Source organism: Mesocricetus auratus, unplaced genomic scaffold (assembly GCF_017639785.1).
Source record: "Mesocricetus auratus isolate SY011 unplaced genomic scaffold, BCM_Maur_2.0 Super-Scaffold_100021, whole genome shotgun sequence".
In the NCBI taxonomy this organism is placed as follows: Eukaryota; Metazoa; Chordata; class Mammalia; order Rodentia; family Cricetidae; genus Mesocricetus; species Mesocricetus auratus.
Window position 1 is genome coordinate 18,553,234 of NW_024429202.1, and position 27,544 is coordinate 18,580,777.

The following is a 27,544-nucleotide window of genomic DNA, read 5'->3' on the forward strand; positions in this document are numbered from 1 at the left end:
ATCACTCCTCTCTCTCTGAGACTGAATTCCAGGAGCTCAGCTCAGTGTTTTGATGTGGGTTTCTGCTTCTGCTTCCATCAGCTAATGGATGAAGGTTCTAGGATGGCATTTAAGGCAGTCATTCTCATTATAGGGGAAGGGTGTTTGAGGTAGTCTCTCCACCATTACTTAGGTTCCTAGTTAGGGTCATTCATATTGATCTCTGTAAAATTCCCTAGTGCCACATTTCTTTTTAAACCTATAGTGGCTCCCTCTGTTGATGCGTCTCTTTGCTGGTTCTCCTGTATTCCTCTCCCCACTCAATCTTTCCGATCTCTCATGTTCTCCCCCCTCCTCTTCTTCCCTCCTCTTTCTCCTACCTCCCTCCCCAATTCCACCATGCTCTCAATTTGTTCAGTGGCTCTTGTCTTTTCTGCTTCACTAGGGGAACCTTGTATGTTTCTCTTATTGTCCTCCTTGTTTCCCAGCTTCTCTGGAGGTGTGGGTTGTAGGCTGGTAATCCTTTACTCTATGTCTAATATCCGTATATGTGTGAGAACATACCATGTCTGTCTTTCTACTAATTCTTATAATCAGTATTCTTTTGAATTTTGTCTTCTAGTTTATGTCAGTTAATCAGAATCTTACCTTGATTTTCCAAAAGTATTTAATAAAAGGATGGTGGCCACATCAAATACTTATATTCCCTGGGTCCCAAACACACTCTCAACTTCTCAGCTCAAGGAGGAAGCATACTTTGAGTACTTTGGGGAGCAAAAATAACTGTCTTTGCTCTAGCCTTCCTATTTAGGCCAAGAGAATTCTCAGGAAGACATTCTTCAGCAGAAGTTTCATTCCTGTGTGTTAGGAAATCACAGTTGTCAATCTGATGAGTTACACAATCACCTGAGAGAGGCATATCCCCTACCTCCACCTATTTAAATTTTAATTTGAACAGAATTACATCAGTTTTCCTACTCCATACCTGTCCCTGCTTGTCTTGAGCTGTAAAGAATCCCCCACTTTGACTAGCCATGGTGATACAGTTTTATGAAAATATCTCTTACATTCAAACAAATTGGACTTTGTGGGGCCCAACCTCACAGCCAAACAAGTATGTAATGCACCTTGAGATCACTTAAGATTTAAGCTGCTATCCTACTCTGTAGTCAGTCTAAGTTTAGTCTGCCTTTACAAAGAAAAATGCACAAACCAACCTTATTGGTCTTGAATTTCTCATGCAATTAGCTTTACAACCTGAGGCTAATGCATAACTTTAATTTTAAATTGTGTACTTTTCCATGCTTCTGACCCAGAACAATGTGTGTGTCTTTGTGTATTGAAGCAATTGTTATGGAATAGTTTTTGAGTACACTGTAAAGATGTGTCTTTAGCAAGGCTCCTTCTGATTGGTTTAATAAAAGAGCTGACTGGCCAGTAGCTAGGACAGGACAGCCAGATAGGGGATGCTGGAGGAAGGAGGGTGGAGTCTCTGGAGTCTTGAGAGGCACAGAGAAAAGGAAGATGAATGTGCCATGTTGAAAGTCAGCCATGTGGCAGAGGGTAGATAAGAAACATGGGTTAATTAAAAATGTCAGAGTTAGCTAGTAACCAGCCTGAGCTATCAACAAAGCATTTATAATTAATAATAGGTCTCTGAATGGCTATTTGTGAGTGGCTCCGGGAGACACAGAGAAACTCCATTTACAAGTAATTTGATGACAACAACCCAACAGATTGGAAGCAACCTCATACAATAAATATTTATAAAAATTGGATTTGAAATATCAGATAATTGTATGGGTGCAGAAGGAGATTACATTCCCCAGCCTGCAGCGTTTTTTGGAAGGTGGGAGAACCTATAGAAGGTGGGTCCAATGACAATTATGCCACTGAGGGCATGTCTTTTGAGGGGACTCAGTTCTCTTCCTCTTCCTTTGCTTCTCAATCACCATGAGGAAAGTTCTTCTATACTATGTCCTCTTGTACAATATGCTGTGACAAAGACAAAGCAGTATGATCTAGTAACTATAGGTTGAAATCCCGAAACTATGAACCAAAAATAAGACTTTCCCCTTTTTAAGTTGATTGCCTCAAGTACTTTCTCTTGAGTACAGTTTCTCAAGTGAGAAAAAAAATTTTACTGCAAGAGGTCTCAAGGAACCTATTTAGAGAATTTGAAAATGGACACAACACTGAGATGTACAGAAAGTTCTTGTCTGAGGCCTGAACAAATTATACCCACTGTGGAATGGGAACTGAGCCAGTAGACGATTGATTACTCATCCATACTCTCTTTCCATTGGTTCTGCATTGTATCAAGTCTACAGTCAAAACTAAACACCACACCAGGATTTATTTATTTAATTTAAACATGCACTAATACAACACGGGAGCCATCATAGGAGTTCCCTCTGCTTCACTAAATGTTTACGGCAATGTCTGTTTTGTCTACTTGAGAATATTACAACCACCCACAATGTCATTATCAGTATGTTTATAACTCTTGACATCTTATGTGAAACCACCATGGAAATTCACAAGTTTGCACAGATGAAAACATCACGTGGTAACTGCAGTGCCCAGGCAAACAATGACGTGGCCTGGTCACCAGCAAATTATCAAGTCATTGGGGCAGCCAGCATTGTTTTACTCTGAGTCATTCCTGCACCGAGATGATTTCTGCTTGGATACTGGGAACAAAACCTCGTTTGGGGACGTAATGGAAGCCCCTAAACCTCATAGGGACCTTCAGAGGCACAGGGCACACCCGGCGGCTCAGTGGAAGCCACCGCGATCCAGCGGAATGCGGCCTGCGCGTGGGCGGGCAGCGTGGTGACGTCACCGCGCGTCGGCTACGCCCCGCCCGGGTTCGGATGGTCACCAGGGGACGCTCGCGGGTCGGATCGCCTTGGCAACCCGCCGCTCCGCCCCTCCACCCCTTTAACCTTTAGGCTGCGCGGTTCCGGGTCCCTCTCCGTCCCTGTCCTTTCCCTCCCCTCCCCTTCGGGCCTCTGGGACCGGAAGCGAAGATGGCGGCGGCTACGGCCGAGCTGGTGATCGGCTGGTGCATCTTTGGCCTCTTGCTCCTGGTAGGGGAGGCGCTCCGAGTTCTCCCAGGGTGCGGAGGTGGGAGGAGGAGGGCGGGCCAGCCAGCGCCGGCCTTGCGAGCCCGGAGACCTTCCTCGCCCGTCCTGCTTCTCTGCTGGGTCCGCAAGGGTCCCCAGGGGAAGGTGGGGGAGGCGCTGACTCTCGAGGTCTCTTCCCAACTTCAGCCTCTTAACGTTTGGTCCGAGGACGTGGCTGGATGGTCGGTTTGGGGACGAGCGACCCTCGAGGGTGGAGAAAGGCGTGATGGCTTTGATCGGAGTCCACGCCGCCGCCAGTCTCCTGGGCGCTGGCTTGGTCACTTGTTTGTTTTTCTAATTGTCCCATTTCCCTACTTATGCTCCAACCCTTGGGGTGGTAAATCCCCAGACTTGCCCGTGCTCATTGTGCGATTCTGACTTGATGACGTGAGTGTCACATTCTAGGTGTCACATTCCACCTAGAACAGGAGTATGGTCAGCCCTCCTGGTGACAGTCAGTTTTATGGGTCTCCACTACTATGTGTCTGGCCTTAGATGCCTCATCTTTGATTATTGAGTGCACAAATCCACCTGTAATTGCCCAGAGTGTTCTACTTATCAATCTGGTACCCAAAGGCAACGGACTCAGTTTGTTTACTTTGCCTTCTCTGTGGACCTTTCGTGTTGTCGGACCCTTACCCCACTCTTCAAGGACTTGGAGTCCTATGGTTACTCAGTGTTTGCATTTTGAAACCCATTTGATGTCGTTTGTCAGATTCCCTAGACTGACACTCGTGTAGTTATGTTCCGCTAGTAAAGTTTTTCACCAAGACACACACACACACACACACACACACACACACACACACACACACACACACACACACACACACACACAGCACTTGCTTAGCTTGTTCTGGGGTCCTAAATTGACTCTTCCGTACAAGGGTGCTACCATCATTTCCACAAATCCCATTGCTGGGCTCTTCTCCAGGGGGGGAAGTTGGAAGCCCCAAAGGTTAGAGGCATGCTTGCTCTCCAGAGCCGTCCAGTTTTGTACTTGGAGAGTTCACCGGCTTTTCCAGTCCATTTATTTGGAAGAAAATAAACATGTAACCAGTATGAAAGTAGAGTGGGACTATTTGACTAAAAAAAATTAGATCACAGTAGTTTTTACTGTAGCCCACGGAAGGTTACAAAGGGAATAATAAAACGACTTTTATAGAGAGCCGATAAGTGAGAAAAATGGGTTTTAAATATTGAAAGACAAAATATGATCTTATATATGAAATAGGACTTGGGAGAGGACTTTGTTGAAAGAAAGTACAAGTGGAGGTAAACCGAAAAGTTAATGAAATTGTATCCTGGACAACAAGAGACCGACAGGAGAGCAACATGTGAGGTGCAGAAACAGTGATCTGTCTAAAATTAAACTGCAGTTTTACCTGCAGTGCTTTATAAATCCCGTACCGGGATGTCAGAAATGTTTTTTTTAATGGCAAATAATGTATTCTTCTGAGAGTAGTTTTCAGATTTTGAATGTCCAGAAAAAGTTTTAGAAACACAGGACCTGGGAACTTCACATTTTGAGAGTGAATGCCAGTTGTGTAAGAAAGGATCAAGTAATTCGTGTTCCCTTTTTACAACCTTTGACAAACAAAATGGACTTTAGTTTCTTGTGCCACGTTCAGAATAATTACATTTGGTCCCTTATGTAAGTCCTTCTACTGAGTTCCCCATATCCTCAGGAATTTGGCCTAACCCACCTTTCAAATGCTCTTCCCATTACTTCAGAGGCAAACTCCGTATCTGTAAAGCAAATTACTTGTGCTCCTCAGGGTGTGGGCATCCCTTACGGATTTGTCACCACTACACAATCCGTGGGTCCACCCCACTGAAGTAGCTTACCGTTTAATAAGCTCCCTTAAACATCTCTGCTTCTTAGTTTGACAAAAACTCTTTAGTATTCTCATTCTTTGCTATACCTGGTTGGTTCCCAACCTTGCCTACTCGTTAAAACCATCTAGGGAATTTTTAAAATCCTAATGCCCAGAACAATTAAATCCAAATTGGGAAGAGTTGGAGAACTATTGAAAAATCTCTCCTTGGTTTTAGTAATAGCTTCTTAAAAGAAAATAATGCTGTTTGTTAAGGAGTTACTGTAGCTATGCAATGTGCTACACAATAGCTCATTTAATCTTGAAAATCCATTAGAAGAGTTTTTATTCTTGTCTCACAGGTCAGGACAATTGGTTCATTTGATAATACAGTTACTGTTGTCATCGGTAACATAACCTAAAGAAAAAATTGGGGGGGTTTCTTAAAATAGTAAAAGTCAAAACCTCCTGCTTGACTATTCTTCCTGGCAGCTCTCTGTAGCTTGTCTTTCTGAGGGTAGTGCATGCTTTCTGGGCACTTCCTCTCAGTTTCAGCTTGGTAAAAATGCCAACATCTCTTTCCTGAAGTCTGTGGAGAATGTACTGAACACCGTGTTAAATGCTGTGAAAGTGTAGAGAGGTAGACCCAGCTTCCAGTGAGTCCAATACAAACTCGAGCAATGCTTACAAGAATTTTAAATTCACCTTAAAACACTCATTACATGTTAATATAACATTTTATGGAAAATAAGTTTCTCAAAAAATTAACATTTCAACAGAATTTGAGCTTAGGTTGGTTTTTTCCTTCTTTTTGTCAATGTCAGTGTTGAAATGACAGCAGTATGTAGAAATCATATAAATCTTTGATGGATTTCAAATGCATAGGGCCAAGTGAAAGAAACTAGACCCAAAAGATGATATATTACACAAATACATAAAGGCACTCTAGAAATGAAATAAACTGTAGGGACAGATCACAGATAGTGGTAGTTAGGGGCAATTGATGTAGAATGGAGTTATCTATGACAAATCAAAATGTTCAGTTGTAGTGGAACCACTCTTGGTATCTTAATTGTGGTGGAATTTGGATGCTACAGGACCAGTTAAATAACACAAAGCAAGTTTTGTCTTTGCATTCTCACAGATCTTGTATAGAACAATGGTTGCCACTGTTGACTTACAAAGCCCTGATTCTTAGAGGAGCCTCCCAAATTGGTTGATGTGATAGGGTATAAAGGTATTTAAAAACTACATATATAACTCTAGCTTACAGTCAGGGCTGAGGACACCGATAGTATGTGTCAGCAACCTTCTGTTATCGAGTAGAACATAGGAGCTCTAACATAGTACCTGACCACTACTGCCATGATCATGTCCATTAACATGGAGATGTTCAGAGCCCACCTGGGCCTCTAATGATGAACCTCTGGGAGGTGGGCCCAGCAGCCCGCCTCAGCAAGCCCCCTGTATGATCCCAATGCTGCCTAGTGATGTAGAATCCCTGAACCTAGGTGTGCTCTTTGTTAGGCACTGGAGAGGTCCTAAGAGTGCCATTCAACTAGAGATGTCAACTTCATTGCCCTGGGCACAGTTTTCACAGGAAAACTTGTTAGGCATGAATCGATTTTCATTATTGACTTTTCTTAAATGCCCTTTTGTTGGGCCCCAGCCCCATGGGGTCTCTGTGAGTTGCTGGTCAGCCTACAAGTGCAACTTGTTTTCCAGTCCAAGTGCTTTCTGTTTTCTAGTCCTGGCTTACTGCCCTGGCCTTGACCCTCTGACATCAACATTTAGTAGGAGGAAAACAACGATCTCTTCTACCTGGGGTTTTTTCCACTGTACTGTAAACTTGTATAAAAAGCTCCTCCCTCCTACAAGGGAGAGACCTCTTAACACTTGCAATGAAGACACACACACTCTCCTGGTAATAAAGGCAACACATGCATTCTATTAGTACAAACAAGTGGACATTTGGTCTCTCTTTTCCTGATACCCTGGACTTGGTTGTGGCACTGGCGCGGCACCCTTTAAAGTTTGAATTATCGTTTTTGTGTGGTGGTTAGCAGCTTTTGTGTGGTGGGTGGCCTCTGTGGGCTGCAGTTTCCGGTACATTTCCTTTAGATTGGAGAGATGTACTGGAGCATGACTTTGTGTGTAACTATGAATGTTTGGTGAGGATGTATGCACTGTTACTCATAAGGTGTGCGGACTTAAGTAAAACTGTAGTGCATTTTCATTCATAAATAGACTTTAACTTCCTATCATGTGCAAGTTTATAAAAATTTCCCTTACACATGTAAAAGAACCTTTGGCCAGATAAACTCCAAATACACACTGATATCAGTTTAAAGGATGTATAAGGTAATGATAGGTGTTTCTTCTGCTCTGTTTCAGGCTATTTTGGCATTTTGTTGGATATACGTTCGTAAATACCAGAGTCAGCGGGAGAGTGAAGTGGTCTCCACTGTAACGGCCATTTTTTCTCTGGCAGTTGCTCTGATCGCATCAGCACTTCTGCCGGTGGATATATTTTTGGTTTCTTACATGAAAAATCAAAATGGTACATTTAAGGTAAGTGTTATCCTGCTATGTGATTTTTTTTTTCCTTGTGGATATTTAGCAATAGTTTCATTGCTCCCTCCCTTCCTCTCTCCCTCTCTTCCCCCCTCTCCCCCCCCCTCTTGTGTGTCCTTGCATAGGCATGTAAAGTCCAGAGGTGGACATCAGACAGAGTTCAGTGTTTAGGTTAGCCTGGTGGGTCACAGAAGCCTTCCTGCATCCCTGTCCCTGCCGCTGCCCCCACTGCCCAATGCTGAGGATCAGGTGTGGGTGGCCATGCTTGGCTTGCAAGTGGGGGCTGAGGATCTAAACTCAGCTTCTGCTGCTTTCACTGATAGCTAGCATTTGTCTCCAGCCAACAATCCCTCCAGTCCTCTTTCCTTGAGTGGGAATAGATAAGTATAGAAATGAGTCACAGAGAATGAAAACACAAAGTGGTAGGCTAGTTGCAGACGACCACCTTATACAAGAACCCTCAGTTCAACAACCCAGCCAGTACCGGGCGTCTTTTTTTATATATGAAAATATTAATTGGTTTTAGTTTTGTGCTTCTTAGAATTCCTTAGCAGCATATTTGATTGTATTGACATTAATACCATAAATACGTGACTTAGGAGGGCTTTCACTAATGGCAGAACAGCATTTACTTCATAGAGTCTTAAAATATATAGAGAGATTGCTAGACTTAGAGGGGTAATTTTGGCCAAGTTACTTAACTTTTCTCTACTTTTGGTTCCTCATTTTAAAAAGGAAAGGCGTAGATTGGAGGAAGATCTTTTTCAGTTACGCAAATTCCTTTTGTTTCTTAATAGCTTAATTTAGCCTCTGGGTACTTTATGTCAGTATCTGGCACATGGTCTTGAATAAAGTAGTAATTTTTGAATTTCAGTAATTCCCAATGCTTTAATGACTCTTATTTTGGTCTTAATGACTTCACTATTTGATAACATTTTTGTGGCTATGTTTGGATATATTCTGCCTGTTGTAGAAACTGAAATTTCTTTTTCTCCTATACGGCAGATGTCCTTGTCAATTCTAGAGTTTATATATTATCCTTCTGAGATCTTTGATGGAGTTGAAGACAGATAGTTATGGTTTTCCTTAGTTAAGATAAAAGATAAGTTACATATAAAAATTTAGACTCACAAAGGTAGGATAGATGATAGAATATTTTTTTTTAATTTTGCAAAATGTTAATGGACTAAATATTGTTAACTATAGTTCTTGCTTGATAACTGTTCTGTTAAATGTAATTTTGCTATGTTAAAGTTAAAACCTTTTTATTTAGACAGAAAGAGGAGATGATGGGGGATGTCCTTCTGAATTCTGTAAATATATGTTTCTCTTTTTGGTTGATAAAGCTGTTTCAGCCAGGGGACGGGCAGGAAGTATAGGCAGGGCTGCCAGACGAGAAGAATGCTGGGAGAGAAATGTATAGAGTGAGTCTAGAGAGAAATGCCATGTTGCCACAGGGAAGATAGGACGACCAGGCATTCTCGGGTAAGCCAAGACCTCGTGGAGAGATACATAGTTTAATAGAAATGGGTTAATAATTAAGAGATAGCTAGTAATAAGAAGCCTGAGCCATTGGCCAAACTGTTTATAATTAATATAAACCTCTGTGTGCTTATTTGGGACTCAGTGGCTGTGGGACTGGGTGGGACAGAAAATTCCATCTACAGGCAGACCCCCAGTTAGTATTAATGGAGTCATAGCATGTGCCAAAAGTGTAGTGTTGGGAAGACGATTGTTGGCATCTGCTCTATTGTGTCTGTATATTAAGTGTTTACATACATTGGCTTCCTTGACCTCCCAAGCAGTCTGATGAGGTAGTTATATTACCTATGACTTTATGGGTTAAAAAAAAAAAAGCGAAACAGAAGTTCAGCCTGAAATTATAAAATAATTTGAAACCCTGGTGTCTGCCCCCAGAGGTCTTCTTTCATTTATTTTGATTTTATGGGGGGAAGATGCCCTTTTAAGAAATAAACTTTTCAGTAGTTTAACAGAGAATATCTTACTGTCTTCACTTATTTTCATTTAATTTATATTTTGTGTTTTGCACTGAGACATTTTAGGAGGAAATGATTATCTTCAATGGCTTCATTAGATTTTTCTGTTTTCTTTTTATTGTTGGACAAGAAGTAAACACCCTTAATAACCTTGGATACAGATAATTAAGTAATTTATCTTAACATTATGAGGTAATTTTCTCTGATGTCATTTTAGTATTAAATTACATGAAACTGTCTAATTTCTTGTGATTGAGGTTGGGTATACAGCTGTGTTTCCTAGATAAATGATTCTGACATTGTAAGATTGTGGGGGGTATTTTTATTTTGAAGTAGTGTAATGAAATCCAGGAAGTACGTAATTATAAACTTCTGGGATGTTTTTCTTACTGCAGTCTGTGATTAACGCATATATGTATGTATATGCACAACTATTCTGATATAGTACAAGCAGTGTAATTATCCCTTGCATAATTACTGTTTGAACTGAGATTGGTTTTTAGTTTTTAATTTAGAATATTTATTTATACATTAGAGGGAACTGTTTTCATCTTGGTATTTCTAAAGTAAATATTTCTATGAACTTATGAACTTTGTTTTATATTGTTGATTTTTGTACCCATGCCTGAATTAGTAGTCTTTTTCTGGATAGTAGTTATTTCCCTTTTTAAAAATTTTGTCTGGATTCATTATTCTTTCTTTTCTTTTTCCAGTGCTAGGGATAAGACTTATGTCTTAGCACACACAGCAGGCACTTCACCAGCGAGCTGCTTTCCTAGCCTTTGTGCTAGTTTAATTTGGGAGATTTTATTTTGCTTATGAGCAAGAGTTTAAGCACTTTCCTTCTGGCTGGAGATGTGCTTCAATGGCAGAACACTTGCCAAGCATGTCTGCAAACTTGAGCTCTGGGTTTGAATCTTAGTTTCTGTATCTTATTGTCTCTAATTAGTTTATTTTTAGCTCCTGTAATGAAAATAATGCAGTAGTATTCTTTTCTTAGTACACTTTTATTTGATTTGAAATTTGATATTGTTATCATCATCATCATCATTATCATCATCCTCATCATCTCAGTGTGTAACCCTGACTGGCCTGAAGATCTCCATCTCGGTCTCTTGAGCACAGGGATTACAGATAGACATTGTCCTTATCACCCCAAGCCCCACACGTGTTCTCATGAGCGTGAGTGCACTTGGTCGTTTATTCCCGAGATTGTGTTTTCATTTCAAACCTCATATTTGCTGTCTCATGAAAATAAAAACTAAGATGGACAAAAGTTCTTCTCTCCAAGTTCTTGCTGAGTTCTGGTCGGTGCTTAGTGAAAGTCAAGTCCAAGTATGTAACGGTTACTCCTGCAGACTTCATACTGCAATTGTAAGTTGTCATGTTGAAGAAAGGTGAGCTACTGACTTTGAATTTCCTAGTTGTTTTCCACACTCGATGATGCAATATCCCAGTGTGACTTTTTGTTCCTTCATGAATATGTACTGTATACACCAGCTTTCTCCATTTCTACCTCATATATTTTGAGTCTTCCAAACTCATGGGTTTGCTTTCAAAGTTTGATTATTTGTAGTGATTGCTAACTCGGCTAAAGTACGGCTTCTCCCTGTGAGGTGTGGCAGTCCCCACTGTTTTCCCTGCTTTTGTCAACAACCCTACTGGTGTTTTCATCATTCTAGCCACGTGTGGGCAATAATGCCAGAGCTGTTTCTGGTGACAGTTGTTTTTAAATGTGATAATATGAATGAATTTAGCATAACAATTTGTTTCTAGTTTTAGCGAAACAAGTTTGTAGATAAAAATTTTGTGGTATAGGTGTAACAAACAGTCCTATTAAAGACTCATTTAGTTAGCCTTGGATAAAGATATACATAAAGTATACAGATAATTTTAACTTAACTTAATTCTAATGTGAACAATGATACGTTTTTTTCCACCCTGTGTGGATTTTAAAAATTACCCAATCTGCAGCCTCAGAATGTTTGCTGTTTTGGTGCTGACTGTGTCTCCCCTCCTCTCTTGAGTAATCACCTCATGGCTCATTGTTTTTATGTGTCTGGTTTGACTACTCCCATTCCTGTTTTAATGGCGATGATGACATCCTGGAGCTTGTTTTCACCCTGGAACCTTAAGAATCAGTTCACTGTGGGCAGTGAGGTAAGGATGTTGGGCTAGGGAATGCTGATAGTGTTTCAGGAGCTTTGGTTTATAGCACTGGTTCGCAACCTGTGGGCTGTGACTCCTTTGGAAAACCTCTGTCTCCAAAAATATTTATGCAGGATTCCTAACAGTAGCAAAATTACAAATATGAAGTAGCAATGAAAATAATGTTATGGTTGAGGGTCACCACATGAGGAGCTGTATTAAAGGGTCCCAGCATTAGGAAGGTTGCGAACCACTGTTTTATAGGGAAGTGGAGTTGGGTTAGTGGAGGTGGTTTCACTTGTGGTGGTTATGTATTCATCTCTGTAAGTTACTGGAGTTGTGTATATTATGAGTCAAGAGACAAGAAAGGGTGGCTTTGCAAGTGTAATGTCCTTAAGAGGGGAAGGGACTAGAGTTCTCAGTGTGAATGTGGGATCCCCTCTAGGAGTTCTTGCTCTCCCTAATAAAAGAATTTAAGAATAAACTCAAATGGAAACTCAAGGACAATTTTATTAGCATTTAAAAGAGAAACCCAAGTCTGGCTAGCTAAACTCCAGTGCTGCACAGAGAAGGTTAAAGACCATTCCATTTAAGCTGGCATGGAGAGCAGACATGGAGATGGAGGGGAGGGAGTTGAGGGAAATGTGGGGGAACCCAAAGTGATAGGGAAAGCATGCTTAGAGATAAGAAGGAATTGAGTCATTGTAACTCTGAAAATCAGGCTTCCCTACAGAATGCATGGCTGCGGCCTTGTAAGCTCTGCTGGGAAAATACAGTATTTCAAGAAGAACTAAGGATTCTGCTTGTATCTTTAGTATGGCTTAAGGTGAGCCCACTGTCTTAGGGACATGGTCCCCTGATAACGAGGACCTTAGATCTCCACCCAAGCCACAAACCCTATCCTCTTGAACAGAAGGAGGTTTTCCTTACTGGGCTTTGTTGCTACTTAACAAAAGGATTAACAATGAAGTAGTGTGCCGCTTTGAAGGAAGATAGGCCTAAAGTTTGGGTACAAATAGAGGTCAGTTTTAACTTTGTCAATAAGTTGAGTCAGTGTCAGTATTTTAGATTCAAACTCTGAGACCACTGTTGGTGTTTAGCCCTGGGTAATTACTGTACAAGATTCTCCTATACTAGATGCCTGTAGCATTGGATGCCCCTTTGCCCTCCTCCAGCTTCTAATGTCTCAGGACATTGACAGATGCTCCTAATGTGGAATCACTTTTCCACGGTGAGGTTATCACTTGAGAGTGGGGAGGGTTTAGTTGGAGCTCTAGTTGGACAGAGAGGTTCCAGGGTCGTCTTGAAGAATAGCAAAGGCGTGCATACCCACTGTGTCTTTCTGTAGAATCCGTAATCTTTCTGAGATATTCCAATTTATTAGTCTTTAGTCCTCCTTCTTGACTGTTCCCCATTCCTCTGGCTTTTAAGTAACTGAAGTTCTCAGTAGTTTCTCCTTTGGGAGACAAGAGTTTATAAAACATATCAAGGGCATAGCAGTTCTCAAAGTGTGCGAGGAGGAAGGCTATCTAAAGTCAGCCTCCCAACAGTCCATCAGATACTCGGGAGGTAGGGAAGTGTATAAAGCAAATACACTAAGAACCCTTGAACTCTGATGTATATTTGACACATATTTGTAGCTTTACAATAATAACAATTTGGCTGGTCTATTGTCTTAAAAATTGGCTAGACAGAAGAGCCCTCTAAATTAAAAGATGTTACATTTCAATGAATATTTGCCTTTAAATTACTTTCATACTGTCTGTTCCTAATTTATGTTTTGAGATTGGTCTTTTGTGGAATTTCCAAGTTTTAACTTTAAGTGGTTTTCAGTGAGGATGGCACTTCTTCCTCAGATTGTCTGGGAAATGCGTTGGGGCTTTGTGTAAGATGTAACAAATGAAAACAGAACTAAATATCCTCTGGTTCACTGATTTGATCATCTTAATTAAAATTCTTTTGAATATTCTGCTCTGATGTGTAAGGAATCACTAGGGATGCCAGGCTCTGAGGAGCTGACACTTAATGGTTGTGTCCATTCATGTTGGGTACTTAGGACAGCGGGACAAAAAACCTTTCTCCTCATCCATAGATTTCTCAGAGCAATGGGTCCATTAACAATTTATGTTTCTGTATTTTCCTTTTGTTAAATTTTTAAAGATAGAAGTTAAGTGCATTTAAGCCATTGGTTGCAGCTTGTTCTGTTTCCCTAACTCTAAAGTACTCCATGCTATTTTTTTTATTAAATGGATCTTAGTTTTTAATATTTACATATTTTATGTTAAGAATTTATGATAAACGTTTTCTCATCTTTCCCCTGGTCAATGATGTCTTTAGCTTCTTTTTTTTTAACACACTACACTGTATATTTTTTGATAAAAATCCCTTATTCAAAATCAAAGGTGCAGGCTGGAGTTTACTGGGATACAGGTTCGATACAGGTTCATCTACACCTCAACTTTCTTTCGTATGTCTTGCTCTAGGGCCAAATAGTCTTGTCAGTAGATAAACTAGGTGTCAGCTAGTTTGAGCTGAGTAGCTATCAGCAGTTCACGGGGTGCTAGAATATGCTGATTGTTGAACACCTTAAGAACAGGGTTCCTAGGTCCAAGAAGAAACTGAAACTTCCTACCCAGCTCTTTCTGGGTAGGAAAAGGAGGCTGAATTTGGGCTCCTTTGTTGCCAAGGAACTCACTCAATAAGAGTCCTAAAGTCATCTAGTTATTCATTGTACACTACTATTTAACTAATTTATACACTGTTATGTCTTGATTTGTCAGATTTTTTTTTCTGTTAGATTTAACACAGAATGTGCAGGTCATAGGTTATCTTGCTCTTAATATATGAGGTTTTTTTTTTTTCTACCACAGTTTTGAACGGATTACTATTATCAGAGTGCCAAGTTACTAGAATGGGTGAAAGGCTCCTATAATAACAGTGCGATGTTTTCTCTGTATAGTAATTCAGAAATTTCTTATTGTTGATCTCCTTCAGTTTCTTTTCTTGCCGTTTGTCTGTTGTCAAATAACTTTTAGGATGTCCACTTTCCATTATACCTAAGTCTCAGCAGGGTACAGGTTTTATTCTATGAAAATGATGAATTTTAATTATATTTTCTAAGCTTAGAAATGGCAGCTGTGAAGGATGAATGCCAAGAAGTTTCAGTTAGCTTGTAGGTATTTTTTAAAAGGTATAATACACTTGTGTCAGTCACTGTGCTGGCTAGTGTTTGTCAACTTGATACAAACTAATGTCACTTGGGAAAAAGGACCCTCAATTGAGAAACCATCAGATTGCCCTGTAAGCATGCCCATAGATCATTTTCTTATTACTGAGATGGAGGGGGGCAGTCCTCTTGGGTGGTGCCACCGCTGGGCATGTAGTCCTGGGTTATATAAGGAAGCAAGCTGAGTGAGCCATGAGAGCAAGCCAGTAAGCCGTGTTCCTCCATGGTCTCAGCTTCAGTTCCTGCCCTGACCTCACGATGGACTATAACTTGTGCAGGGAAATAAACCCTTTGCTCTCCTGGTTTTGGTCAAGTGTTTCTGCACAGCAGTGAAAACCAAACACAGTAGTTACTTTGCGTGCCTATGACAAAATACTGGTCAGAAACAGTCTAAGGGAGAAAGGGCTTGTTTTAGCTCAGCTTTCAGTGAGTTAGTCCTGTACTTGGTCAGACATCTTGGTGTGGGCGAATGCAGCAGAGACTTGGGAATGCAGCACTCCTTGGTCTTTCTTAGTCTGAGGCAGGGCTCCAGCCCATGGCATGGTGCTACCCTCTTCCAAGGTGTGTTTCATTCTCTCTTAAGTCTCTCTGGAAACACCTCCACAGGCATACTTCAGCAATCTGTAAGTTCTAAAACCCAATTCTAGATAGAGCCAAGTTGATAATGAAGACTGCCACAGTATCTAATGTCCAGATCTTCCTGAGGCACAAGCCAGAGCTGCTATTCCTCATCTAGTCCCCACTATTTTCTGTTGCTCCTACACAAAATGCAGAATACTGACACTGACTCACAGGTCCCGCCAACAGTAGCCCTTCCTGTCCTGTCGTGCTACCTTTCCACAGCCATGGGGAGTCTGTCTTGAGCTTCTTACAGGTTTTGGGTTTTTTGTTTGTTTGTTTTCAAGCCTTCTCTATATATTCTGTTCTGTTTTCCCTCCTTGTATCATCTTTTCAGTTTTCTAAGACTATCCTTTTTTCCTTGAGTGACATTTGAGGACAGTTGGGAAAGTCACTCGAGATCATGTTTTCCCTGTAACTCTGTTGCTGTCTCAGTGCTTATGTATTGATGCCTGTTTGATTGTCTGCTCTCATTTCTCATAGAGACCATATTTCAGCCATAACAGACCCCAGAGATGATACTCATTGGTACCTAATCTTCACTCTGCATGTTAGGCAAAACTGTTGTTAAAGCTAATACCCTTACTGTTTCCCTTTTATCCTAGGAGTGGGCTAATGCCAATGTCAGCGTCCAGATTGAGAACACCGTTCTGTATGGCTACTATAGTGAGTATCATTCGGTTTCATTTTCTCTTTCGCCTGCCAGTCAAATTTAAAGTAAAACTACATGATTACTCTGAATTTTGTTATTAGTTTTGAACACAAGGAATAAATAAATTAGCAGTTTCCCCCACTTGTGCTCTGTATTTGATACGTGCTCGGTTTTCTGGCTTTCCTCTCACAACACTGAGGGTAGTAGAGTACACTCTGGGAGTTTTTTCTAGGGGCTGTGGTCGCTTGGCCTCTTTCTGTCCCTTCCTCCTCCCACCTATATTAGACAGAAGGTACAAATAGCTACCTAAATGCTTTCTTTTATTTGAATAGTCCCAGAATTAGGCTTTCATAAAAAGGTTTAAATATGTATATTTTGGAAAAGGATGCTGTTTTTTAAAATCAGTAAATCAAGATATTGAATAAGATTTTAATAGGACATAATATTGGAAATTGAAAAATACACAGACATTTCTAATGAAGGAATAGCTAATTTTATTGCACTGACTTATTTGCATGTGTGTATGTATGCTTAGGCATATGAGTGCTACCTTATGCATGCCAGGTCAGAAAAGAACTTGTGAGATTTGGTTCACTCCTCCCATCATAGGAATCCTGGGTATTGAACTCAGGTCAACAGAGTTGGGGCCACACCCCTTTTCTTGCTGGACTGTCTGGCTGGTCCTAAGTGAATGATTTTTTTGTTCAAGAGGCTTCCTGGATTTTAATTTAGCAGGTTTGGTTCTAACGCATGTCTTTTCTCCTGATCCATAAGAACCACGAAGTTCCTCTGGTTTAGGTTTTAGAAGGCTTTTATAGTATTTATATAGAATGTATTTATTTATTTTTGTTTTCTTTTTTTTCCACTTGTTTATTTTTATTTTTAGAGCTTGAGGAGCATTTTACTAGAGTTTAAGAGGAAAGCAGTGCGTTCTTAGGGGACAATCCAGCAGCTGCCAGGAAACAGAAAGAAATAGTAGTGCCTTTTAAGAGATGATATAGCACTCTGGATAGAAATGTGCTAGTCAGCTGAGAATGGGAGCCCCATGCCCTCAGTGTGTGCTTTAATACTTCTGGTTATTACATTAAGTAGATTTTATAAGATATAAATAGCTCTGTGTTAAGTTTTCACTACAAGTTATTTGGGTTAATACAAATGACTTTTTTAAACATTCTTTTGAGGAACTGGGTCTGTGCCCTGTTACATTATAGTCTCCACCCTGTAGATCATGTGACAAGATAACCAAACTTACTATGAAGCCTGAGTCTAGGAACCATATCTTATCCTTGAACTTATCAGCTGTTACAATGACCTTTTGCTACTAAGGTCACAAAAACACTTGTAAAGCACACTATTGCTTTAGGCAGACTTTTAAATGTTATCCCCAACAACCTACAGAGAGGGATTTTAGTGAGTTTTTCTGAATCATCCCAAGGATATTCTCTATCTTCTCAGGGATAAAGTGTCCTAGTCTCATTGTAAATGCAGAGGAAATAAGCTGATCATTACCAATGGGGGGATGCTTTAGGGGTTGCTGAATTCTCTGCAGAAGATAGAGTTGGTGACCAAAGCTCTATATCAGATTGCTTGTTGGATTGCCAGGTTCTGAGTTCAATCCCTGGTGTATACATACACCCTGAGTTCAATTCCTAGTGTATACACACACACACACACACACACACACACACACACACACACACAGAGAGAGAGAGAGAGAGAGAGAGAGAGAGAGAGAGAGAGAGAGAGAGAGAGAGAGAGAGAGAGAGAGGGAGAGAGAGAGAGAGGAGAGGAGTCTGCCATTTACAAAAAGAAATTTGAATGACTGCAAAGTCTAAATGAGGAAACCTAACATGGATAACGGTGATGATTGTTCTTGTCTATTGTGACTGTGGCTAGCCCAGCTTCTAAAATAGTTACTGTCTCCAAGCCTCACTGTTTTTCCTATTAGATTTGCTTCTGAACCTTAAGATTCAAAGCATCCAAGGCATGGTTTAATCATAGCCCATTAGAGTCTGCTATTCCGAATCTCATCTCTCTAGGGATATCAACACATTTCTGTTGTTAATCTTGCTAGTCATTGTGGACTCTCAAACTCAGTATCTCAATGAAATTTTCCTGACCCATTACTTTTGAACCATGTACAGATGAGGGAATCAGATCATCATATTAGTGGATGTACAACCCTAGCTGGGACTGTTTGCTGTTAAGTCAGCTAGCTGCTTTTTAGTCAGTGGTTCTGGGAGTATGACCTATGGGAATAATTAGTAGTATTAAAACCCCAGTGCAACTTCAGGATCATCTGGGACCTTTAAATAATTCAGTTGTTCCAGAGAGATTCTGATTTAACTTGTGTGCCTTAGTTAGGGTTTCTTTGGTGTGAAGGGACACCATGACTCCTTTAAAGGAAAACATTTAATTGGGGGCTGGCTTTCAGTTTACAGTTTTAATCTATTATGGTTATGGTGGGAAGTGTGGCAGCATGTAGGTAGAGTTGTGCTGGAGAGAGAGTTGAGAGTTCTACATCTGGAACCACTGGCAGCAGAAGAGACTGCCACACTGGCCAGGCTTGAGCATCTGAGACCTCAAAGCTTTACTTTCACTTGCCTTGGAGTGTGTGTTTTCAGCATACACAAAAAAATCTATTTGTATATTATTTGACCACCATTTTTCCTAGAATATTGAGATTAGTATACCTTCTCTAAACTGAACCCAGCTTTTAGGCTCAAATCAGTTCTTGTGTCTTAGCCCATGGGAGAGCTGGAACTACAGCTATACACCACTGTGCCAAGGGTCCCATGCCCATGTTTGATAATCTGCCTAATGTACTCAAGCCTGTATAACCATTGTTTAACTCTCAAATTTGATTTCTCAAATTTAAAGGGGGGATGGAACTGAAAGTGTGGATGGTGAGGCTCACAATTACAGTAGCACACACTGCTGAGCTGTTGTAAGGTGTGCGTGTGTGTCACTGTGCTCTTCCCAGACAGCAGTGAAGGTTTCATCCTCAAAGGTGGGTATTTAACGGGCATTTTACTGCTTCCAGGGGGACACTGAATGAAGTCCCCGGCCTTCTCCCCCTCTGAAGTATACAGTGATTACAAGTATAGTTTGGACCCACTGTTGCCTTTCCTTCTAAAAGCCAGAATGCTTATCCACCATCGTTCTGCCTCACACCTCAGGTCCAGTGCAAGCGCAGCAGAGAGCAATGGCACCCCAATGTCAGGATAACCAGTGCCCATGCTGCATGTGAAGCAGTCCCCATGGGGACATCTGCAAACACTCACCTGTAGAAACCACATTCTTCCTGACCTTCTGTTAAGTGAATGAAAGTTTGTTTTTTCAGACAAAGTTCCCACATGTAAGACTGGCAGCTGCCCGAGAGTCAATATCTGGATAGTTCCCAGCTATTGACTTCTCACTACCGCTCACCCTCTAGTGCCTGAGGCTGTCTGCAAGGGAGTTTCCTAGAACCTGATGGAGAATGAAAAGGGTACCTGCTGGTCCCTGCCCTTTGCTCTTAGTCACAGGGTCTTTAATTCAGAAGCTCCACTTGAGGTGTTCTTCTACCCAAGAACTGTAAGGATTCGTTTACCCCCCTTCTTGGTGTTTATTTTTCTTATTTATTTTTTCATTGTTTTCTTCACCATTTTCATACCTCTTTGCAGTGAAACAGATGCTATTATATGGGACTTTGATTTTCAGTTTCACTTGACTTTTCTACTTAGGTCTGGTACTGAGTCCTCCATGTCCCTGTCTTAGTCACTGTTCTAGTGCTGTGAAGAGACACTATGACAAAGGCAGCTCTTATGAAAGGAAGCTTTTAACTGGGGACTTGCATGCAGTTTCAGGGGGTAATTCCATGATCATTGTGGTGAGCAGCGTGGATTTACACAGGCTGGCAGGCGCCAGAGCAGTGGCTGACTTTATATCCTTATCCACAGGTGGGGGGGGGGAGACAAGAGACAGAGCAGACCTTGGGACCTGCTTGGGATTCTGAAACCCCAAAGTCCACCACTAGTGACACATCTCCTCCAACAAGGCCACACCTCCTAATCTTGTTTCTTCCACTGGGAACCAAATGTTGATACATGTGAGCCTATGTAGGCCATTCTTATTTAAACTACCACAGCCCCTCAGGTCTCAGTCTTTCTCTAACTAAATTGTTCCAGTGTTTCAAATTGTCTGTTATCTTTAGCTTTCTTCATTGTGCTTTTTTTTTTTTTTAACTCTTCCCTTTATTCTCATGGTTGCTTTAGCCATACTTGAAAATCTAGTATGGCAGAGCCAATTGTTTTGCTACCTGCTTCCTTGTAGGATTTCATTTAAGCGAATTTCCCTTGCATATATCAATATCTATACATCTTTCTATCTGTCTGTCTGTCTGTCTATCTCTCTCTCCTGCCGTCTAGCACTGCTTTATTAGGGCTTAAGTTTTTAATACATGAGCGTTGGGACATACATTCAAGGTTTAGCAGGGTTTGTAACTCCTAGGCTCTAGTTTGAAAAAGCTCATTGGACTTACCAGGTTTTTGTGACTTTTCTACCTTGAAATGCTGATTAAATAGTACCGGTTCCATAATATTAAGGGTGTAGACACATGTAGATAAGCAATAAGTAGATGTTACTGCTGATGTTTATTCCAACCCTGTTAGAGATTAGTGAAAGGAAAAGTCAGTATTGAAAGAATTAGCCTCTAATCTCCATTTTTATCCTTCTGGCACATTATTTTTGAAATGTCTGTAATGGTGTATTTCATTCAGTGCTTTCCAGAGAAGATAGGAAGGTGAAGATTTGTTTTTTGTGACTCAGGTCTGTAAAGTCCTTTTGGTAAGACAGCAAGTCTTGTCTCCTGGCCCCTCACCTCCTTTTTAAAAGAAACTTTAAAATGTAACTTCCAGCTGGGCGGTGGTGGCACACGCCTTTAATCCCAGCACTCGGGAGGCAGAGGCAGGCGGATCTCTGTGAGTTCGAGGCCAGGCTGGACCGACAGCCTCCAAAACAATACAGAGAAACCCTGTCTCGTAAAACCAAAAAAAAAAAAAATGTAACTTCCTGTTATGTTTGCTCTCCCTTTTATGTAAAAATTATTTCATTGTCTCTGAGTAGAAGCTAGGAAAACTAAAGCAGTCTTCAGTTGTGTGATCTGAACATCCTGTGTCTGGACAGACTGTCAGTGTGTCCCCTCGGGAATCACAGACCTACCCTACTCGAGACTCTGGAGAAGCATGTACTCACGGGTTTCCTTCTTCTAGCTTTCTATGCCTTGAGTTTTCCTGGATGGCTCTTTGCTTTCTCCTGTATTGCTTGCTTCTTTGATGTATAAGTGCCCCCGGGCTTAATACTCACATTTGTTCTTTATCTCAGTTAATCCCTAGCATATTTTATACGGTTTAATCTTCAGGCCAGTTCTTCATCCCAGTCTCTTACTTGTTTTACACTGTGGCTTGACTCGGTGCCATCTATATGCCAAACTTCCAGATTTAAGTCTGGGTGCTGATCTCTCTTGAACTTCATATTCTAGTTTGCAACTATTGCAGGAATTTCTACAAAGAAATCAAAGCCATTTCAGATATAACACATCTAGAGCAACCGACTTGCAGCTTGCTAGATCTCTTGATTTTCTTGATTTCAGTGGATAGCAACTGGAGGAATAGAGTTACTTCAGATAAAAAACCTTGGAGACATCACTGTTTTTTTCCACTTTGTATGTCAAATATGGCAGGATGTTTTCTTATGCTTGATCATCCCAATTAATTAAGAATCCAACTACTTCTGGATCCAACTACCCTCACTACCTTCTGGTTACTCTGCTGCTTAAGCCACCATTGTCTCTTTTTGGGTTATTGCAGCAGCTTTTTAATATATCATTTTACTATCCTTTGCCCCAGGGTATTCATGATATAGTTATCTTAGAGATTATTTAACAACATGAGCTTCTGTTCTCATCTGCTTGTAACCCTAAAAAATATTTTCTTTTTCACTCAGAGGAAGAGTAAGTTGTTACTGAAATGCACTGAACCTTATGTATGTGGTCTGTCATTGTTCATCTCCTGAAACTCTGAGGCCTTGTTTCATACAACTCTCCTCTGTATGCAGATGCCCAAGAAGACCCATAATGCTCTCGGCCTCCTCAGACCTGTGCCCTTTGTTGCCCAGTCCTCTTGCGTACTGTATCTAGTAATTTGCTTTTAACAGAGAAAATGAAGCAAAAAGTGTGGGCTATCACTTCTGGAGTGAGGCTTTACGAGAGGGATTTCTACCTTGCTTGTGCCCCTGGTTCTTTTCTCTCCTTAGCTTTGATTAAACATGCTGCCTTGCAGTCCCCTACCTAGTATAGAGTGGCTCACATAATAAGGCAATGAAGTAGCTTCCAGCCACAGCCAGTAAGAACTAGAATAGAATAGACTACACTGTTCGAGTGAGCTCAGAGGCAGGTCTACCCCGTTTGAGCCTTGCAGTAGCTGCTAGTTGGTCCTTTGTAGCCATAGGAGAAATTCTAGCAAGATCAGTTGGTTAAACTTTGCTCATATTTGTATCTCATAGAATCTATGACAGTACATGCTCTTTATAAATTTACTTTCTGTACTTTTTTTTTTTTGGTTGATGCTTTTTTTCCTGTATCTCTTTGTGTAGTCCAGGCTTGCTTTAAAGTCAGAATCCTACATCTTGGGATTACAGGTCTGAACATTGTGCTGGGTTCTACATGCCCTTTTCAGCCACTACTTTTAGACATTGCCATCAATACCTAGTATTTTCATCAGTATTTATTGCTGTGATGAAATATGTATGAATAAAACCTTGCAGGACAACTTAAGCTCAGGCTTCAGATGTCTCAGTCCAGGGTCGAATCGATTGATTGCTTTAGGCTTGGAGTTAGGCAGGACATCATGATGAGGAAGGGCAGTCAGTATAGAGCTACTCATCTCACACAGGTTTGGATGCAGAGGAACAAGAGGAGCTGGACTAAATATGTCCTCCATGAGACAAGGATCCTTCGTAGGGGCTGCGCTCCTGATAGTCCACTCAGATTTAAAAATAATCATTGGGTTAAACTATCGGTTAGGTCAGAGCCACCACCATCTGCTTGTGGAAATGCCTCAGGGACATACCCAGAAATGTGCGTCACATCTCAGTAGGTGTAGCGTGGGGTGCAGATGTTTAGGAAATGAGTATTTCTTTGCTGTGCAACCTAGGGCAGCTCACAGAATTTGCCACCTGTAAATGGAAGAAGAGATTATTTTTGCATTATTACATGAGTGAGTCTAGGGTAGGGTTTTGCACATGGTCAGGTAAGAAGATTGGCAGATTCCCCCTCCCATCCCCCAAAAAAGGAAAGTTGAACTAAAATTGAAGAAAACCCCACTATTGAAGTACGTTGGAAATCAGTGCAATGTCTATCCCACTTGGGAGAGTTTAAAAATTGCTGCAATGTTTTGGAGTTGTATTCTATCCTTGTATTTTGACCCCTGCCTGCCCTGTCCTCATGCCTCAGGTTGATTACTGGTGATCTGCCAGGCAGGCCAGGCCACAAAGTCAGGCAGCTCTAGAAGGGGCCTGTTCAGCTGCTGGGAATTCACTTTGAGTAGTACTTTCTAGTCTTTGGCTGTTTGTTGAATTACTCAGACATGAAGACAGACACCAGAAAGACAGGCTCAGATAGGAATAAAACAGAACAGGAATTAAAACAAAAACCAAACAGTTGAGTAAAGACACTTAGTGGGAGCTAGATTTGAAAGATTTAACACAGGCAGTGATTGATCAAAGAAACAAAGCAGGAACAGCACCCTTGAAGCAAAGCAGCGACCCAGACTGAGCACCATCCAAAATACAGACTTCAAATGGTATTATGTCAGGTGTCTGTTGTGATGCAGTTAAAGAGTTCAGAGAACCTTCCCATGCTAAGGACGACAACAGTTCATCAAGCAATATTTCTAAATGTTAAATTTAAGTGGCCGACTTCAAAGCAGCCTCTGTGAACTGGTTCAAAGCATAAGAAATTTAAAGAATTAGAGGGAAGTGAGACAAATGGAAATTTGTCTTTAAGGAGCTAGAAATGATTTTTAAAAGAACCAAACAGAAATTGTGAGGTTGAGGAGTTATAATAGAGAAATGAAAACTCTTCTGGAATGTCCCACTGGTAGATTTGACATTGCAGTAGAAAAACCTCAGTGACCTTGAAGACAGATGACCCAATCTGAATATCCAAGGAAAAGAAGGTTGAAGAGAAATCAATAGAGCTTCAAAGTACTGTGTGTCCTGATCAGACTCGTTCCAAATGGAAAGGAGAAAGGACAAGGGAAAAAATGTTAGAAGAAATTATAACCATATCCTAGTCCACACATTTAAGCACTTCAGTGCAGCTTAGATCGGAAGGACAGAGAACCATTGAAAAGTCATTCCGAAAATATAGCACAAAAGTAAAAAACAAACAAAAAAAAAACTTGAAAGTTGGGAAATTCCTAAGAGCATTTATGTGATTCATAGCTAGTTCTTAATGTGAAATAGTAGATTTCAATAGTCCAGCTACTGAAAGAAAATATACATGCTAATTAAGAAGTCTGTAAGCACTAACATTACCCTTCCAAAAGGGAAGATGAAGTAGACATTCTAAGGCAAAACTTAAGAGAATTCATTGTTAGCAGGCCTTCCTCACAAAAAATAGTGAAAGAAGCCCTTCAGGATCAAAATGCTACACTAGAAAACCACTATTGAATACAAAATAAGAGTAAGGGAGGGAAGCTAGGGCTGGGAGGCAGGGAGAGATAGGCAGAAGTAATGATGAGATGGGTAAATACATCTTTATCAGAGATTATATTAAATGTAAATGATATAACTACTCCATTCACATTAGCCATTGATTGGCATAGAGGATAAAATAATCACTTCTAATCAATGTACTCTCAGAGAACTTCTATTCAGGACTCAAATATGCAAACAGTAATTATAGCAGTTGGAATAAGTGTATTAATATCAGACAAGATGAACTTTAAGATGAGTATTACCTGAAGGGCTAACCTGAAATGGTTAAAGGGCTAACATACTAAAAGATATAATATTACTAATGTATTATTAGTGTTAAGACTAATTATATAATATACCCTAACCTATAGTATCAAATATTTAAAACAAATGGAAGAATAGAATCCTGACAAGCTTTGGTTAGACAGTGTACTTGGGTCTGATTCATAGGAGAAAAGTCTTTAATACTTTGGACTTTGTGTGTATTAATTGATCTCAGAACAGAAGACCCAAACAAAAACTGATTGGCTATTTGTGGTGGTAGTCTTATCTATTTGGGAGACTGAGGTAGGCGGATCACTTGAACCCATAAGTTTAAAACACTAATTTGAATGCTTAGAGAGAAACTCCATTAAAGGAAAAAAGATAATTGCCAGACAGAAGAACATAATTGTAAATCATATGACAGGGAGTATACATTGATATTATATCTTATTAATCATTAATCACACAAAGTGATCAGTTAGAAATGAGCAAAATATTTGACTAGTCATTCTTACTGGTGGTGATAAATGAATGCTAATAAATGTCAGCATTATTAATTACTAGAGATATACAAATTATATTTCTAGAGAGATATTCAATGCCTCAACTGAGATGGCTGCTTAGCCGAGTGTGTCTACTACAATACAGCTGATTGGTGGTTTAAACAAGCAAGTAGGAGATGATAAGTCTCTTAGTCTACCTTAATGTCACCCTGCCTTCATTCCCTTCACTTCACGTTGGAGATGCTTCTGCTGGGGTGGCGGATTAAGTTCATAGTTTGTAATTCAAAAATACTGTTTTGAATTTGGGGAGCTGTTCAAGTCCATAGCAGATGGACTGTATACTATACATGTATTGTAGAGTATAGAGAAAGTCTAGCAATGCTGCCGCTGGGAATGTAAAGTGGTATATTGCTCTGGAACACAGCCTGTCACTTTCTCAAAAAGGTTAATCTGTTATGTGACCCCGGTAGTTCTAGTTCTAGAATCTACCTAACAGAAGCAAACAGTGCCCACAAGCCACATGGTTTCATAGAAGCCTCAAACTGTGAATCTGAAAGCCCCAAAGCTGGTGAATTCTTAAATGGAATGCATGGCCATCTAGTGGACTGTGTATTCAGAAACCTAAGTTAGAGATCAGTAAGCCCCCAAGACTGCTCTCTTCCTGGCTGTTCACTTGCCTCCAGCGTCTGCTGTCAGTACTGCAAAATGCACAGTTGAATGCCTGTGACAGAGAAGCATGCTACTTTATTTTGGGGGGGGGGTTCAAGACAGGGTTTCTCTGTGACTTTGGAGATTATCCTGGAACTAGCTCTTTATAGACCAGGCTGGTCTCGAACTCACAGAGATCCGCCTGCCTCTGTTGAGATTAACGGCATGCGCCACCACCACCCAGCCCCACATGTTACTTTTTATGTCAGCATTTACAAAGAACAAACAAATGAAGCTTAGTGAGGAAATCAGATGAATAATTCCGTGTGTGTGAAATATCCCAAAAAGCCAAATTGCTAGATCAGTGCTTGCTTGCCTCAGGGTGGGAAGCAGTGAGCATTAGTTGCAGAGTGCTCTAAAAGTGGACTGTGGTAATAGTTCACAACTCTTTAAATTTCTCTTTGACATGTGTAATATGTGAGTTTTGTCATAGCAAATTCCTTGTTGACACTAGAGACAAGTATGGTGAACAATCAATACAGTAGCTTGAGGATTAGTCGTCGGGGTGGCAATAGTTGGAGGCCCCATGGCTTTAGGAGAAGGGTCACTGGGGTGTGCCCTCCTGGGGAACCTGACTTCCTGATTTCTTCCCCCTCCTTTCCTTTGCCCTTTGCCCTTTGCCCATGAAGTGAGCACAGTGCTCACTATCACTACTACCTGGCAGCCCCACCATTGGCTCATGTAATTACCCCACCTTCTTCTACTGACTTCTCCAAACGATGACCCAAATTAGCCTTGCAGGTGTTCATAGTAACAAGAGGCATAGCAGCTTAACTTTTGTTTTTATCATTTTATGTGATTTTCTATCATTGGAATGGTATCCTCAATTTGCAAATGAAAAAAAGGAAAATGAGGCTAAGTTATGAAGACAGGCTTATGAATTGGAATGTGGTTCTTTGATTTGTATGAAACAGGGCCTCTAGAGTAACTAGTTAGTAATGTTAATTGCTATGTTTCTGCCTACTGCTATTGCAGCTAACGTCTGTGTAGCTTTGAAGCACACATTCTAGTCCTCAGTTGCTAGACAATTGGGAGTAACATCAGAAATTGCCTAATCTTCTTTTTTTCTGGTTGTTTTATTATCAATTATTCCTATTACAAATGACCTTTTAGTGTTAACTGTGGAATAAACACTATAAAGAGGAAACAACAACAACAAAATCATTAACAAAATGACTGTTGTTCACAATA

The 27,544-nt window shown here is 40.6% G+C and overlaps 1 protein-coding gene across 1 annotated transcript in view; it reads left to right on the top strand.

Moving 5' to 3' along the window:
• The first annotated feature begins 2,843 nt into the window (after positions 1 to 2,843).
• The window catches only part of Lmbrd1 (LMBR1 domain containing 1), an 87,711-nt gene continuing 63,010 nt past the window's right edge, over positions 2,844 to 27,544 (top strand). Inside the window, exons 1-3 of the mRNA XM_005086518.4 lie at positions 2,844 to 3,071; positions 7,319 to 7,495; positions 16,093 to 16,153. Coding sequence (XP_005086575.1) covers positions 3,012 to 3,071; positions 7,319 to 7,495; positions 16,093 to 16,153 — 298 coding nt within the window. The 5' untranslated portion in view covers positions 2,844 to 3,011. The remainder of the gene's footprint in view (positions 3,072 to 7,318; positions 7,496 to 16,092; positions 16,154 to 27,544) is intronic.